The following is a 14,451-nucleotide window of genomic DNA, read 5'->3' on the forward strand; positions in this document are numbered from 1 at the left end:
CTCCGACAGCTGCAAGGATCTATACTTGCACTACCATGCACTGGAGGCAAATATTGGCACAAGGGCCTCAAGGCCATGGAAGCACTCCTTCTGCAAGCCTAGGGGCAATCACAATAGCAACATTCCGACCACTCCCAGATGCTTGATCGAACAAGTTGACTAGTCGCACGTCCATCTCTGTATCCTGTAGACATAAAACATCCTTCACCTCGGACGCACACCAATAATTTCAGGATTACACACCTGCAGCTTCTCCTTCAGGTACTGCTGACGATCCAGTAGGATGAGACTCTCCACTACGGGGCCCAGGATACAGCGCAGCACGTGGAAGACTTCCATACGGCTCTCTATGGCCATATCTCTCCCCTCGGACTCAGCGAGGTCAACACCAAGCTTTGAGCTAGCCTGAGCGAGAAAGATGCCCCAGTCCACGTATACAGAATTATTCAGTCTTCCCAGTCGTCGCGGACCCGCACCAGCCCCTGCAGTCTCGCGTTGGCCTTCATGCATGTCAAGTGAACCAGTCTCAGCTCTTCGCTTCTCCAGCATGCCCTGGAGCAACGCTCTCCACACGACCTTTTTAATGGCCAGCTTCGCAGCATTCAATGTATCTTCGGTACGCAGCCACTGCGAAGGAACCTGTGCGGCCAGCTGGAGGTGACTGGGCGTGAGCACCACTTGTGCAGTCTGGGAGGACGACGTCAAGGCGTCCGATAGAGGGAAATCTATGTCGCGTAAGCCTTGAGAAAGTATCGAGGCCGTAAACGATATGATATATACCCTTGGGATCCAACATGTTGTAGCAGCATCCAACGATGACTGCTGCACTAGACACCCACGTTCTTGTGGTATCGTCAGCTCTGCATGACGATAGGAACGCCCGCAAGATATGGGGGGTCAAGGAGCCACATGCATGCAACGCAACCAGAAAGACGGGGACCGGCTCCTGATCAGATTGTGTTCCATCTAAATTGCACACATGTAGATGAGGTATTGAGTTGCCCAGCACTTGGTCGTTGATCCACTCGTCCGTGACTTTCAAAAGGGAATCTGCGGTGATTCTGGTTGTTTTATATGTCAGCAAGTCTTTACCACACATCGGTCGAGATGCGGCACTTGCGGCAGGATCAGATGCTGCCTTCTGAGGGTGTCCAGTATTTTGGGACACTTCATCCCGTCTCGCAGCGCCTTTGGTCTGCGTGTCGCTCCAGTCAAGAGCAAGCACACGCATGCTCATGTCATCTCGCAATTGGCGAGACAGGTATGCCTGGTGTACAGTCAAATCAGCAACTATACATCGTAAAATGTGATGAAAAGGACTTCAACAGTGAAGGCATCCAAAGCAATTGCCACAACATTGGCAATATGCGCATAAGATGCCTAGATGTGATTGTGCAACCGAACCCGGGGAGCGGTCGATAGCTCATTGCTTGTTATGTGGCTCGGGGGCGACGTCAAAAGCAGATGATCCACCGACAGTTCTTAAACCCGGGAGGAACCCATGCAATGCGAATCGAGTAGCGAATGAGAGATAAGACGAACTTGACCGGCACCAATGTCCACTGCATGCCTGACGTTTCCCAGTCTCGTACAAGATGAGACTAGTCTTGAGATGCACTCTGTCATCCTCAGGACTTCGTGCGCTTTCTTTGGAGACATGCCACGCAAACGCTGGTCCTGGAAGCTCAAAAATGCAACTCCAGGTCCATCGTCTGAGCCACTACCACCATGCTCTGTCTTTGCATCATTAGCTTCGTGATTTCCAGTGCATAGAGCTGGACGTGCGAGACCAGTCTGGCGAGAAATTTGCAATCGGCGTGCCTCATCCACCAAGATCCTCAAATCGTATGGGATGCAAGAGTTTCCTGCGATATTGGGATCGGATCCGCAGAGATAATAACGCAGGAGAACCAGCGATTTCGGCACAGTTGGAGCGGAAGCATGCTCAGGCAGGAGGTTGTTTTCAACTTGGGTTTCACCGGCCCAATCCCACCAAGAGATCCAGAGCGACGGGATGTCGAAAGAGGGAGAGCACAGCTGGTTGGGGTGCACAGAGAGCAGGCTCTCTGTGAGTGGTTGGTGAAGAAAAGATGAGATGTCGTGCATAAGGCCCAGTTCTTCTGCCATTGGATTTCAGTTGCAGTCGTTAGCTATAGATATGGACGGGAGAGGCAATGAGGTTTCCAAGGCTATTAACTCGTCTTCATCAGTGGCCAATTTTCATCTTCTGGAGTAAGTGGGATTAAGTGGGTTAGGTGAAAGAAAAGCACGGTGGATGTGGTCAAGGAGTGCAACGGCAACGGTCTCGATCGATTTCATACTCGATCTTGGTTTGAACTTGGAGTGAGCGCACGACGAAGCCCACCCGGTTACCTCACATTCATCAGATCATCCGTATCGTATATAGGAAGCAACCACATAACTACCGTACATCCACAACACCCAACTAACTGGCCCAATCAGCCCACTAAGTCCCACCTACTGACCTCCTTGCCTATCCTGACGCAAACCTCTCCCACCTGGAACATACCGACTTGCCGTGACACAAGCGTACCGCCAAACTCACGGTTGAGACTTTCCACCAGTGTAGGAGGGAAGTCGGGTATTGTGGGGAACTGCGGCATTGTTGAGCCTTGGCTACCGCGGAGCGGCGTTACGGGCTCGGAGGGACTTGTGGGCTCTGAGGTAGAAAGAGGGTATGTAGATGAAGTGGAACTTTGAATGTCGGAACTAAAATCCTGCGCTGGTGCTGGAGTGGACGGCGAACGGTCGAGCAGCGCCCATGCGATTGAGGCGTGGAAGCGTGGATCTGCGTAGAACTCTTTCTGCCGAATTGAACGCAGCGCTGGTACCAATGTGTCTGAGAGTGCTTTGAGCTGTAAATACGGAACATATTAGGAATGAAAAACGGCGAGAAGATCTAGAACACGTACCTCCGCATGCCCAGCACCAATTTCGAGGGTGAGGAAGATCCTCGTGCGCTCATCGTTCGTGAGTTCTGCGAACATCGAAAATGATGCGGTGAATCTGGAAATCTTCTTAGACTTCATGAAATGTTATGGTGGAGGAGGAGGGGACATACTCCGAATGGGCTCTAGTCATGCTTTTCACTGCACGTTTAAATTCATCACGTTGGTGCGCGCTCAGGTATGTAGGCCGGGTGAGTGAAACATGAAGCTCATGTGTAGCTCTGGGTTTTGCGCCATCGCTCGGATCCGTGTCGTTAAAGATACCAATGGGATGCAGCGGAGGCACGATATTCTGTGCGAGTGTGTACGCCTTCAAGAGAAGTTTGTACAGCGCGGAACTGCGTTCCAAAACCAGGGGAACATAGACATACGCGGCGAATTGGCCCTCAATGTGGGGCGTAGTGCGCATCCGACCCTGATGCAAAGCAGAGTTATCCGCTGGAACCTGGGGAAGCAACGAAGCTTGCAGTTCCGGCAGTCTCCTATAAATACACATGTAACTGATCAAATGTAGAGAGATGTGAGGCATAGTCGCTTACTACCTCTTCTTCGGTGGCGGTGCGCTTGCCGCAGATTCCTCCTCGTCTGAGCTGCCATATGGTACCAAAGCACCTCTCTTCATGAAGAACACAAAGATATCTGAGGATAGAAAAAGTAAGCTAGTAATGGATGAGATATCCGCAGCCCTATTGCAATGATTTCAAGCGCAAGTAGCTCAGGTATTCTTGCAGGTATTCCGACTCAAGTTTTGTCTTCTCAGTTGAAACTTGAAAGTGTGGCTGACGCGTGAGTCACATTGAACGCGTCCTGTAACGGTCACACCGTATCACCCCAGTATCACACAGCCAAAGTATCTCGTGCCCAAGGCACATTTAAATGTTTCTTGATTTTCTGTGTGACAAGTTGTGCTTTTGCAATATTTCATTTTCATTCCGGGAACGAAACAGTCTCAGCCGATACATGAGCTTCACTGTTTTTTGAAGGCAGTGACAGCCTCATCACCTTTTCCGGCCTCTTTCTAGTACTGTTTGTCTCTTCCTTCATTCGGTCCTCAGCGTTGTCGTGAATCAACAAAGAGGGCCTCCTTGACCGCTCAATACGTGCGCTTCTTCCCAAGTGCCGTCGTTTGGTCTAGCCTACCCCAGATTCGGACACCACAGACCTACTGTAGAATGAGACCCAGGTGACTCGTTGCATCCCGTTGGATGAGACTCGAACTGAAACGTACCTCCCTCCTGCCTTTCCTCTGTCCATCGTTTGGAGTGCTAGATATCGCCAGTCTGTGTGGGTGCGAAAGGCGCTCTACTCTCACTGGTACGTGGCTCAGGGGACACTTATTGACGAGGCTCGCACGACGTAAATGTCAGGTTCGAAACACTGCAGTTCCCAGAAGGACTTCCATATTTTTGTCAAGCGTCTCAAGCTCACGTACAACGACGCGCGCACGGCGTTTACCAAGGGCATGGCTCTGCAAGGGTATTACATGGCCTTCTCCGGCAACGTGTCAAACTTGATGTTCAGCGCGCAGCAGCAGCAACCAATAAGAGCTCTACAGCCTGAGCTGCAACGTTTACCTCGCCGGCCTGGTGCTACAGCGGCCAATCAAGGTGCTCTGCGTCGGCATCCAGTGTCCGATCAGACTGACCCTCCTGCCGCTTCGACACCATTTCACTCGCCTACCCGACTTCACCTACTGCCCACTTCCTTCGTTCGCCTCGTCACCCAGGCAGAACGCGAACACGAGCTAAGTCAGACGATCCGACCCCTTCTGCTCATGAGAAAATGTCCTCGCAGGGGATGTTTGCAGATTAGTGACATTTCATCTGACCGTGCACGCCTCGTCGAAACAATAACGTTGTATCTGCAGCCTGAGAACTCCTTGAGTTGCCGCAGTGAGCCATCTGACGCAGTCGAGGAGTTGCACTGCCCAGTACATACGATTGTTAACTGGTCGCTATCAATATGATTAAGCTTAATATTGTCAGTTTGAAGATCTGAGAGAACCGGTTCACAGTAGGAGCCTACTAAGGAGGTTCGCGGGCTGAAGCTTGAACTTGAAAGAGATCGGAGATCTCCGAGAAATCGGGCAGCTCGGAGAGCATTTGATTGGTCCAACCTTGCTTGGCCGACGAGGCCGATCGCAAGATAATGAAATTTCCCACACGTGCTGATGAAAGTCTTAACGTTGTAACGTCTGCAGCCCGCCTTGCGGGAGCAATGAAACATCTTGTCTTCCGTTCTGCGGACCTCTGGTTATCTCTCGGAGATGTTCCTAGCCCAGCTTGCTTCAGGTAGTCTGAAGCTCCGACTGAAGTTGGAGAACTTGTTAACGACCACGCGCAGCTATATAAGACTGGCGCCCCTGGTCGCACACCCGTAGAGTTTATCTGCTTCACCTCTGTGATGTTGCATACTATCGATTCCTTTTTGCTTCTTGTTCCTGTGGTTATTGTCCTTTATTTCTTGTATACCCTCCTCCGACTTCTCGTCCGACAGGCTTCCTCCCCTCTCCGATACCTCCCTGGACCCCCTGCGCAATCTTTCTTTGTTGGAAATCTGCGCGAATTGCACGACCAAGAAAACAATAATATTATTCTACGCTGGGAGGCACAGTACGGCAGCACTTTTATTTATCACGGATTCCTCGGCGGGTGTCGGCTTATGACTACTGACCCTGTCGCGGTGGCATATGTTATGAATCGCGCGTACGAGTATCCCAAACCAGACTGGGTGAGAGCTGCTCTTGCCGGTATGGCCTCAGGGGACGACGGGTTGCTGACGGTGGACGGAGAGGTCCATCGCAAGCAGGTCAGTCACTCGTTGAATTTTGCTCTCATTCGTGTGTTTACTGCGCTCCGCTCCTTCTGCAGCGCAAAATACTTGTAAGACTCTCAGCATATTTTCCGTACTAGCCATTCATGCGAGTCCTTCCCTTGTCTTCAAGAACCCTGCATTCTCTTCCTCACATGTGAGACTATTAAATCCAGTATTCTGGGACACAGCCGTCAGGGTATGCTTGTACATCCTCCTATCGTGAATTTCGTCCGATGTTTTCATTGACGTCGTTCCCGCCCTCCCAGCTCCGAGATATATGGTTGGATATAATATCATTGCAACCTCAATCAAATCGTCTCCCCGACGTCTCAAATTCCTCGGCAGACTTACCGACAAGCACCAAGACCTCGACCGTTTCTTCTAATCATGTCACGGCCTCTACAACTTCTTTCCTTCTTCCTCAATGCTCCGCAAACTCCGAAGCGACACAGCGTACCCACTCGCAGAGCCGATCTCCGCGAATCAACGACCCGGTTTCGCCCATTTTACCGGCATCTCCAACGGTAGATGTCCTTCCATGGTTCGGACGCGCGACACTCGACATCATCGGCAAGGGAGGCTTCGGGTACGACATCGACTCGCTATCGACTGCAGCTCAATGCAACGCGGGGGAGCCCAACGAGAATGAGCTGGCACACGCGTTTAGCATAATTTTCAGCTCTGCGACCAAGCTCAGTGTCTTTGCCGTACTGCACGCGTGGTTCCCTGTGCTAAGGAACTTTGTGAGCCCGCAATTTTTATCTGCGATGTTCTTGACCTCTCCCTACGCGACCTTTCTGTGGCCCTGATGCCAAAACGACATACTTGTCGCGCTATCTATTCGTGTTCAATGATTCTTCCTTGCGTATGCTGATTCCGCCGTATCATAGCGTAGTAACAACTCCACTATGAAGCAGGCACACGCCACCATGCGCCGAATTGGGCTGTCTCTGATTGAGGAGCGACGAGCATCCATTACGGCCGACCCAGTCTCACAGCTAGTCGGAGGGACAGACGATTTGGATGATGATATGCCATTGTCAGGACAAGATCTTCTTAGCATTCTCAGTAAGTGCGGTCTATTACTATTTCATTAGCGATCTGGACGTCGCTGACTCTTCCCTTACAGTCCGATCCAACCTGTCCTCTGTCTCGTCTCAGCGGCTATCCCTCGAAGAGATACTCTGCCAAATTTCCACCTTCCTTTCAGCAGGTATGTCATTTTAGTATTCTTCTGATATTTGTCTCGTTGACACGGTGCACACTCATCCCAGGACACGAAACAACTGCGGCCGCACTGACATGGACGCTGTATGCTCTCGCACGCGCGTCCGACATACAAGCGACTCTTCGCAATCACCTTTGCACTGTTCCCACCCTACTCTCTGGTGATTCCTGTACTCCCCCGTCTTCCGCACTATTTGACGCGATCAACCGTCTCCCCTACCTCGACTACGTCGTGCGCGAGTCACTGCGCCTGCACTCACCAGTCGTCTCCACAATGCGTGTTGCCACATCGGACGACGTGATCCCTCTAGAGCGGCCATTGCGTGACCGCCGCGGCCATGTGTGCACAGAGGTCCGCGTGAAGCGGGGAGATCTCGTGAGCATCCCCCTCCAGGCGCCGAACAAGAGTAAGAGAGTGTGGGGCGAGGACGCAGAGGTGTTCCGTCCGGAGCGGTGGGAGGAGATGAGGGAGGAGATGAAGCAGGACACCTTGGATGGCAGGAAATCGATCCAGCCTGGCTTGTGGGGCAACATGTTGACGTTCGGGCACGGGCCCAGAGCATGCATCGGCTACCGCTTTGCTCTCAGCGAGTATGTACCTGATCTGTGTATCGTTAAGGCTGTTCTGACAGTGCGTTCGGTCCAGGATCAAAGTCTTCCTGTACGTACTACTCCGTGACCTAGAGTTCTCCATCGACTCGTCCATCGAAATTGAGAAGAAGATCAAGTACGTACTACTAATTCCCGTGGATGCATGTACTGACATGTTTTTTAATCTCAAACTTGACTGTCACATATATGGGTTGGCAAAAGCGTGGTCGCCCGTCCTTGCGTCAAATCTCAGCCAGACAATGGTAACCAGATGCCTCTGCGCATTCGCCGCGTTCACCCCTTCCCTTGTTAACCTGTCCAATATTCAATTGTGTACCTATATGGTACCTCTGATACCTAGATTCACAGAGGCGGTGTGTTAAGATATCGCACAAATGCGTGCAGGCAGTTCAAGAGCAATATATTTGCACGCTAGTGAAGCAGAACAGGACGGCTTGGCTCCAAAGAACAACGGCAGGAGTCAACAAAACATATCACCGGTATGTACATACGTGTCAGCGACCTGCGCTAAAACGGAGAAGAGAGTCAGCATAATTCAGATACAACAAGACACTGCATTTTAGTAAATTGAAAATATGTTCAGGGTCCTCAAGCGTATTATAGAGGGCCAGGGAATTTATCGTCCGCAAGATCCGACTGGTGCACAGCAAAATACTCATCACAAGAATTCGAATCGAACGCGATGCTTACCAAATAGATTGAAGTTCATTCTGGGTGCAAAAAACTCATGGGATGAGAGCCGCCGTTGATTTCGTGGAATGGGCTGATCATGAGCGAGAGGACGGAAATCGACTTCGACAAAACTTTCGCACACCTTTTATGGCATCCGTGGAGTTTGGTCGTATTTGTCGGCGGTGGCGCTCAAGTGCGTTGCTCGGCTTGACGAAAAGGTCATATATTGACATGGCCAGCGTAGTGACCAGGGTTCAGCGGGCCTACCGCCCGCCATTCGTTCCTTTCTCCCCGCGGCGGATACTGCAGGCGCGCAATTTCCACCAGACACCACTTGGTGAGTTTCCTCCGTAGCTTGTATGCTTTGCAAGTCTAACTGTTCTTTTACCTGCAGCGCTGAGGAAGAAGCAGAAAGGTTCGAAAGCCGACAGCGGGGACCTCTTTGGCTCGGATGACTCTGGGGAGTCCCTTTTCGGTCTAGATGATAGCTTTGGCAAGGATGCAGGTACTCCTGAAGGGGCAGGAGGCAGCTCTTCACAAAAATTGAGCCCGGAAGCGCGTTTGACACGCTTTAACGACACTCGCAAGTTCGTCTCTGATAGGATTGGGCGAAAGCCTGCTGTGAAGGTCCCGCAAGTACGAAATGCTACGTGGCAACATCTATTCGGCCTGGCGACGACGAAGGAGCAGATGGAGGGTATTGTGGAGATGTTCCCCCTGTGGAGAGACTCGAAGAGGAAATTCAATCCACAAAATGTTGAGCTATTCGTACGTGAGTAGTCGCATCCTTCACAAATTGTGCTCTACTCCAACTAAAGCTAATCCGCGACTCGCTTGCAGGCCGGTGCGAGGAGCTGAAATGCCCGACACTTGCTCTCCAGGTCTTCAGCGACCATCCCAAGTATGGTTTCGACCTGTCGTCTCTTACCGCAGCCCGCCGCCTGCTCCATTCCTTGCATGTCGAGCACCCTTTACAATATACTATCACTCTTTCCGCACTCTTCCGCGTCTACAAGCTACCTGTCGTCTCGTCCGATCTCCTTTCTTGCGCGATGCTCACGTCAGCATGCTTCAAGCACGGCACACATCAGTCGCTCGCTATCGCGAGCGAGATGGTCCCGCATCTGATGACCCTTCTGGAGAAGGTCGAGCCGGAAACGATGCAGCTGCCGCGCGAGAGCATGGAGCGCGCAAAGGAGTCCGGGAAGGAGAAGGCATGGCTCGCGTGGACGCTCAACAAGATCGAGAAGGCGCTGCAAACAAAAGGCCAGGATCATGCTTGGTTGAGCCAGTGGCGGCAGGCTAGCGGACATGCGCAATTATCGTCGTGATACTGTGTCTACCAATGACATTTTTCTACGCTGGGTGCTAACGACGGATTTTTGAAATTCAAACAATGGCGCATTCGTTACCTCAATATCAGAATCCAGACACCAGGTATATTACTAGTGGAATTACAACGAAACAATCCCAGATGTGACAAGATTAGCAAACAGATAATTCCGGAGGAGTGAGACGCCGCGGATTTCAACCAAGGGACCCGGGGTATCTATCTACTATGGAGAGCTGAGCGACTGTGGAGAGCATGAACGACTGTGCTACAAGAACAAAACTGTCACTGCATGATAGCATGATAAGTTACGTGCAAAACAGCGCCGGCGCGGGCTACGACTTTTCCCAGCTCGCACGGCGCGTCCACTGTTTGCTTTGCCACTTCTTCAGAATCGCTGTTACCGGCGCGTCCACCCGCTCGATGGCGACGTCGTCGTTCAGACACAGTAGGGCAATGTCCGACTTCGCATCGATCCGGTTTAGCACTGCCGTCAGCTGCTTAGGACTGGTGATGCGTTCAAATAATGAAGGGGTCTCTCCTATAGCAGGGACGCAAGTTCAGCGCGGCATCTAGGTCAGGAGAATACTGACGGACCTATCATGTATCGGTAGCGCTGCAGGAGTTGTAAGGCCCAGTCTTTGACACTGCTCGTCCGCGTCGTGTTCATAACTGCACGAAGGCTGAAGTCGCCGTTCTGCCAGTCAGCGACCAGCGGTAAATGTGGGACTTTCGCAGGCTGATCTCCACCGTCACCGTCTTGCAACGAGGCTGGCAGTGTACGCTCCTGCGATGGCAGGAATTTCGACAGCCCGATGCTGCCGCTCGCATGTACGAGCGCCATGATTGCTTGTCATCCCAGTCAGCTTAAGATGCATTCATGGATTACGACGCCAACCTACCACAATCCCCGCATCTGGGTTTCCGGAAAGCTAGATTCATGAACATTCCGCTAGCAGTAGTCGTGCTGTTCCTAAACCCCTCGTTGGTCGTGAAGCAGTCCTGGTATGAGATCCTGCAACTCGGAAGGTCTCCAGGTCCTGTATCTCTGGCCATTGACGGCCATCTTGGCTGGCCGCTGGTCCCCAACGTCGTGTAAGGATAACCGTCCAGAGAAGCTACCAAAAAATTGGATCACCGAACAAACAGGAGGGGTAGATTTCTCAAACTCACAGAAGACATACGTCGTCTTACCCTGCCCTTTATGCCCACTCTCCTTCAGGAACTTCTCTACTCTCGACTTCTCTAACGTATCCCTGTACTCAGTCTGGACAAGAAGACCCTTATCCTCCAGTCCACCGCCCAGTTCCGCCCAGGCGAGCGACGCCTCCCGCTCTCCCCATTCGTCTTCCAAGCCTCCGACGCGCCCAACAATCCAGCTCCACAGCAATGCCTCGCGAGCACGCTCGACGACGAAATGCGATAGTAAGAACATTGTGTTCACGTCACCGTCACCACCCTGCGTCTCGCGGAATGCGTGCGTCGCCGTCAGCGCAAACTGCCCGGGCCACATAAGCGCCATTTCGTGCAGCAATGGCACGGATGCCGTCTTCGCCTCATGCACCACGTACGGACGGTAGCGGATGCCAAACCTCGTCCCTGGAGAACGATCAAACACACATTGAAGAGCTGCGAAGACCTACATACCAAGCATTGTGTTAGTTAGGCCCATACTCTTCCATTCTCCTTGTGTTCTCGGGTGCGGCTTCGTTGGGGGAACAAGGAGGTTGGATTGCAGATGCAAAACAACGCCGTATGCCGACGTATAGAAGCTCGTGTGCGTCATTGGGTTCATCATGAAGAGATCGTCATTCTGAGAATGTCAGCTGGACAAGTCAAGTTCAGGCGAAGCTGGCTGACCATATAGATGCTGCAATGAAGTCAGGATTAAATTCAGCGCACCGGACTGGGTTAACGCACAAATTCTCGGAGATATCTTGTAAATGAGTTAATTGCGACTCGATGGCCAGACTTCGAGAATCAGTGGGAGTATAAAAAACAGACATTTTGACTCACCTATTGAAATTGGTACCCTCGTAAGGGGTGAATATTTCGGCATGGTGTTTAAGAGACAGCGCTACACTTCCGTCCTTCCAGACTGAGTCTGTTCGTTTATCCAGGTCCAGCCATTGTGGGATCTGTCCCAGGCGCCATGAATCGGACAGCGTGTAATTGATAGTAGAGTCAACAGTGTTGGATGTGGAGTTAGTGGCGTTGGTAGGAGCAGGAGTACGAGGCACGGGAAAGTCGGCTGTTAGGACGTGAAATCGGGTCGTGTATCCGCGGAAGTGCTGCAGAACCGAACGGAGCGAATGTCTCAGCTCATCGTGGTCCCTGGTGCCGTTTCAACGAATGTATAGGAGCGTGCAGCGATAATTCGCACCTATACAGCCTCGCCTGTGACGATGCATCTATCATAGGTCGGTACGGGTCTTTCCTTTCGTAGCGTTCCTGTGCACTCGATTTTGCGCGCTGTAGGAGTGGATCAGATCCGTTCACCCATGTCCAAAGCACGTCAATTGGTTGTATCTCCTTTTCGTAGCATATTTCTCCCAGAGCAAAATGTGCGTCGAGACAAGAAATCGGAAGTCCGCGCACAGGCTTGAGGCGTGCTGATAAGCTGGAGCCTTTGGGAATTTCGAGAGGCAAATATGCCAGCAAGTCCACCGAAGGACTCAAAATATCCAGCCCCGCACCCTCTATGTCAAATTCCTTGAGAGTGTACCGCAGCAAGACGAACAAGACGAGAAGAGAGGTGGTCAGTAGCCCGGCGAAGACGGCCCGTCGCCTCAATGCGCCCAGGGCGGTGAAAGCAACGATCTTGCTACTGCTTCCATGGAAGGGGACTCGAGTGACGGGTAGGTAGGATGCAGAACTCATAGTAGGGACATGGAGAGGAAAGAGGTTTGCATCGTGTGCAGTTCTCGCAGTGGCAGAGCGAATACAGAATAGGCATCAGGCACACAGTTACAAAAATAACCTGCTCAAAAGAGACCAGAGAGTAGCTATACAAGCAAAGTCCAGCGTTGGTCGGAAGCAATGCATAGATGATATACGGGACAGTTGCTCTCGTAGGAGAGTACAAGTCAACGATCCCACTCCAACCCAAACAGACCACCGCGAATCGTGCAACGCCAAGGCCGATCACCCCCGTCGCCAAGCACACGGTCATCCACAACGAACCCGTTCTCAGACGCAGCAATAAAAACATCGTCGAGAACGATTGTCTCCATAGATTCGTTTATCACCACAGGCACAGAGCGGTGGTCCACATCAGGTGAGACGGTGAATATAACATTGCACGTTTTGCGGGGAGCAGACGTCTTCGAGTCCACTAGATATCGCGCTAGGGTATCTGGAGAGAACTCCGCCGGAAGACGGTATATCTAGTGCAAAGTAGAGTTCAGTAATACATTCTCAGAAGGAGTGCAGCGAGAACATACCTGAACCGGCGTACCCTCTGAAGGCGCAGTATCACTCCCGAGGGCAAGCGTGCCACGGGATGGATCACCAGACATGATAGTAAAGAGCTGGTGCAACTGCACAATGCCGTTAGAAACCCGGGGTTAACGACGATTGAGAGCTTTACTTCATATTGTTCGCCCACTCTGCGGAGAGCAGCGAGATAATACTGGTCATCTTTCATGTTCGCATCCGGAGCTCTTACAGTGACACGCCTTGACGCGCTGCCACTCTTCTCGATAGCGGACAGAAGTAAGCGGGAAGGATTGGTATTGTCGAGTGAGTGTACCAGATTGCCTTTTGAACTAGTAATGTACGTCAGTTTTTGCAAAACAGTCAGACCGATAAGCCATCTGTGGGCAGTATACCTCGTTACCGTGAGAGGCTCTGTTAACTTTTGTAGACCCGGAAATTCAACATATGAACGTGGCCTGGCAGACGAGGCGAGGTAAAGGCCCACTGCCCCAGAGGAATAAATAGATGTCCCATGGAAGAGCGTAAACGGCCGGCCAGTGACAAAAGGAGTCGACGAAGCAATCAGGCCTACCTTCAATGCAACAGCGTAAATTCAAAGACAAAGTGATGCATAGAACTCGGGTCACGGACTTTGGTAGCAGAACCAAGAGTGTGAAGGGCGTTGGAAAGTCCTTCTGGAGCACCGTCAGAGAAATAGACAATTGTGCCCACTGCTTCATGACTATTCATGGCGTCAATGGGAGCACTGGTCAGTACCACAAATAACGCACTCCTGGGTTGGGATTTCGGGGGGAAGGAAACCACGTCCGAGTTTCCTGGACCAAATATCATCCCAATTTATGTTGGCTGTATCACCAAGCTCATCATCAGCGTCTTCGCTTCTCTTGCGGAACGAATGCCAGCGACCGACTTGAGGAGTATTTATACCGGGAATCGTGCTCCGAAACGGCGTAGCCATACTTTTGTCAAATAAAGCGACAGAACACGCGATACTCTCTTGCCATGTAGGATCTGTCGAAGGAATGGAAGCTGAAAGACACCCGATGCCATGACTAGACTGCGATGTTAGATGGGAAACGAGAGCGGAGAGTTCGTCTGCTTTCGTATTAGGTGAGACAGAGATGGAAAACAATGGGATATGTGAGGACAAGGCAGGTCGGATATACGAGAGCTGTGAGAGAATGTCGGATGCCGTGCGAGATATTATCGTGCTCATGTGCAACGCCATGGTTCACTCAAAATCTGTGCCCGAACGAAATTCTGCTATTCAATTCACAACTGGACGACATTCAAGGATGTAGGTAAGTATCTCGTTGTCTGTCTAGCAAGAGTAGGAGACAGAGTGATGCCGACTCACCGTGACAGATCAACGCTTCGGCCAACTCAAGC

General features: G+C 51.5%; 6 protein-coding genes across 6 annotated transcripts; 2 read left to right on the plus strand and 4 right to left on the minus strand.

The window, feature by feature from the left end:
• Window positions 1-67: 67 nt before the first annotated feature.
• SCP_0704340 (Methyltransferase-like protein) lies at window positions 68-2,127 on the minus strand (the record flags this gene model as incomplete). The annotated part of the gene is made up of 4 exons (XM_027760359.1): window positions 68-184; window positions 244-725; window positions 781-1,267; window positions 1,543-2,127. 4 exons carry the CDS (start codon window positions 2,125-2,127, stop codon window positions 68-70), a joined length of 1,671 nt encoding a protein of 556 aa, XP_027616160.1.
• A 332-nt stretch (window positions 2,128-2,459) lies between these two features.
• Window positions 2,460-3,591, minus strand: SCP_0704350 (hypothetical protein; the record flags this gene model as incomplete). The annotated part of the gene is made up of 4 exons (XM_027760360.1): window positions 2,460-2,876; window positions 2,934-3,027; window positions 3,083-3,451; window positions 3,512-3,591. The coding sequence occupies 4 exons, from the start codon at window positions 3,589-3,591 to the stop codon at window positions 2,460-2,462; spliced, it is 960 nt and encodes a 319-aa protein (XP_027616161.1).
• A 1,781-nt stretch (window positions 3,592-5,372) lies between these two features.
• Window positions 5,373-7,914, plus strand: SCP_0704360 (cytochrome P450; the record flags this gene model as incomplete). The annotated part of the gene is made up of 9 exons (XM_027760361.1): window positions 5,373-5,777; window positions 5,840-5,851; window positions 5,914-5,979; window positions 6,050-6,526; window positions 6,674-6,851; window positions 6,913-6,996; window positions 7,058-7,601; window positions 7,657-7,737; window positions 7,824-7,914. The coding sequence occupies 9 exons, from the start codon at window positions 5,373-5,375 to the stop codon at window positions 7,912-7,914; spliced, it is 1,938 nt and encodes a 645-aa protein (XP_027616162.1).
• A 527-nt stretch (window positions 7,915-8,441) lies between these two features.
• SCP_0704370 (hypothetical protein) lies at window positions 8,442-9,625 on the plus strand (the record flags this gene model as incomplete). The annotated part of the gene is made up of 4 exons (XM_027760362.1): window positions 8,442-8,487; window positions 8,539-8,631; window positions 8,689-9,066; window positions 9,135-9,625. The coding sequence occupies 4 exons, from the start codon at window positions 8,442-8,444 to the stop codon at window positions 9,623-9,625; spliced, it is 1,008 nt and encodes a 335-aa protein (XP_027616163.1).
• A 334-nt stretch (window positions 9,626-9,959) lies between these two features.
• On the minus strand, window positions 9,960-12,504 carry SCP_0704380 (3-O-alpha-D-mannopyranosyl-alpha-D-mannopyranose xylosylphosphotransferase; the record flags this gene model as incomplete). The annotated part of the gene is made up of 9 exons (XM_027760363.1): window positions 9,960-10,165; window positions 10,222-10,473; window positions 10,527-10,742; window positions 10,798-11,223; window positions 11,272-11,437; window positions 11,485-11,494; window positions 11,545-11,595; window positions 11,641-11,958; window positions 12,008-12,504. 9 exons carry the CDS (start codon window positions 12,502-12,504, stop codon window positions 9,960-9,962), a joined length of 2,142 nt encoding a protein of 713 aa, XP_027616164.1.
• A 206-nt stretch (window positions 12,505-12,710) lies between these two features.
• On the minus strand, window positions 12,711-14,290 carry SCP_0704390 (hypothetical protein; the record flags this gene model as incomplete). Its single annotated transcript, XM_027760364.1, has 6 exons — window positions 12,711-13,010; window positions 13,068-13,163; window positions 13,214-13,391; window positions 13,455-13,633; window positions 13,693-13,783; window positions 13,833-14,290. 6 exons carry the CDS (start codon window positions 14,288-14,290, stop codon window positions 12,711-12,713), a joined length of 1,302 nt encoding a protein of 433 aa, XP_027616165.1.
• Window positions 14,291-14,451: the final 161 nt, after the last annotated feature.

The sequence above is a fragment of the Sparassis crispa genome, assembly GCF_003851025.1.
Source record: "Sparassis crispa DNA, contig_000006F, whole genome shotgun sequence".
Classification (NCBI taxonomy): domain Eukaryota; kingdom Fungi; phylum Basidiomycota; class Agaricomycetes; order Polyporales; family Sparassidaceae; genus Sparassis; species Sparassis crispa.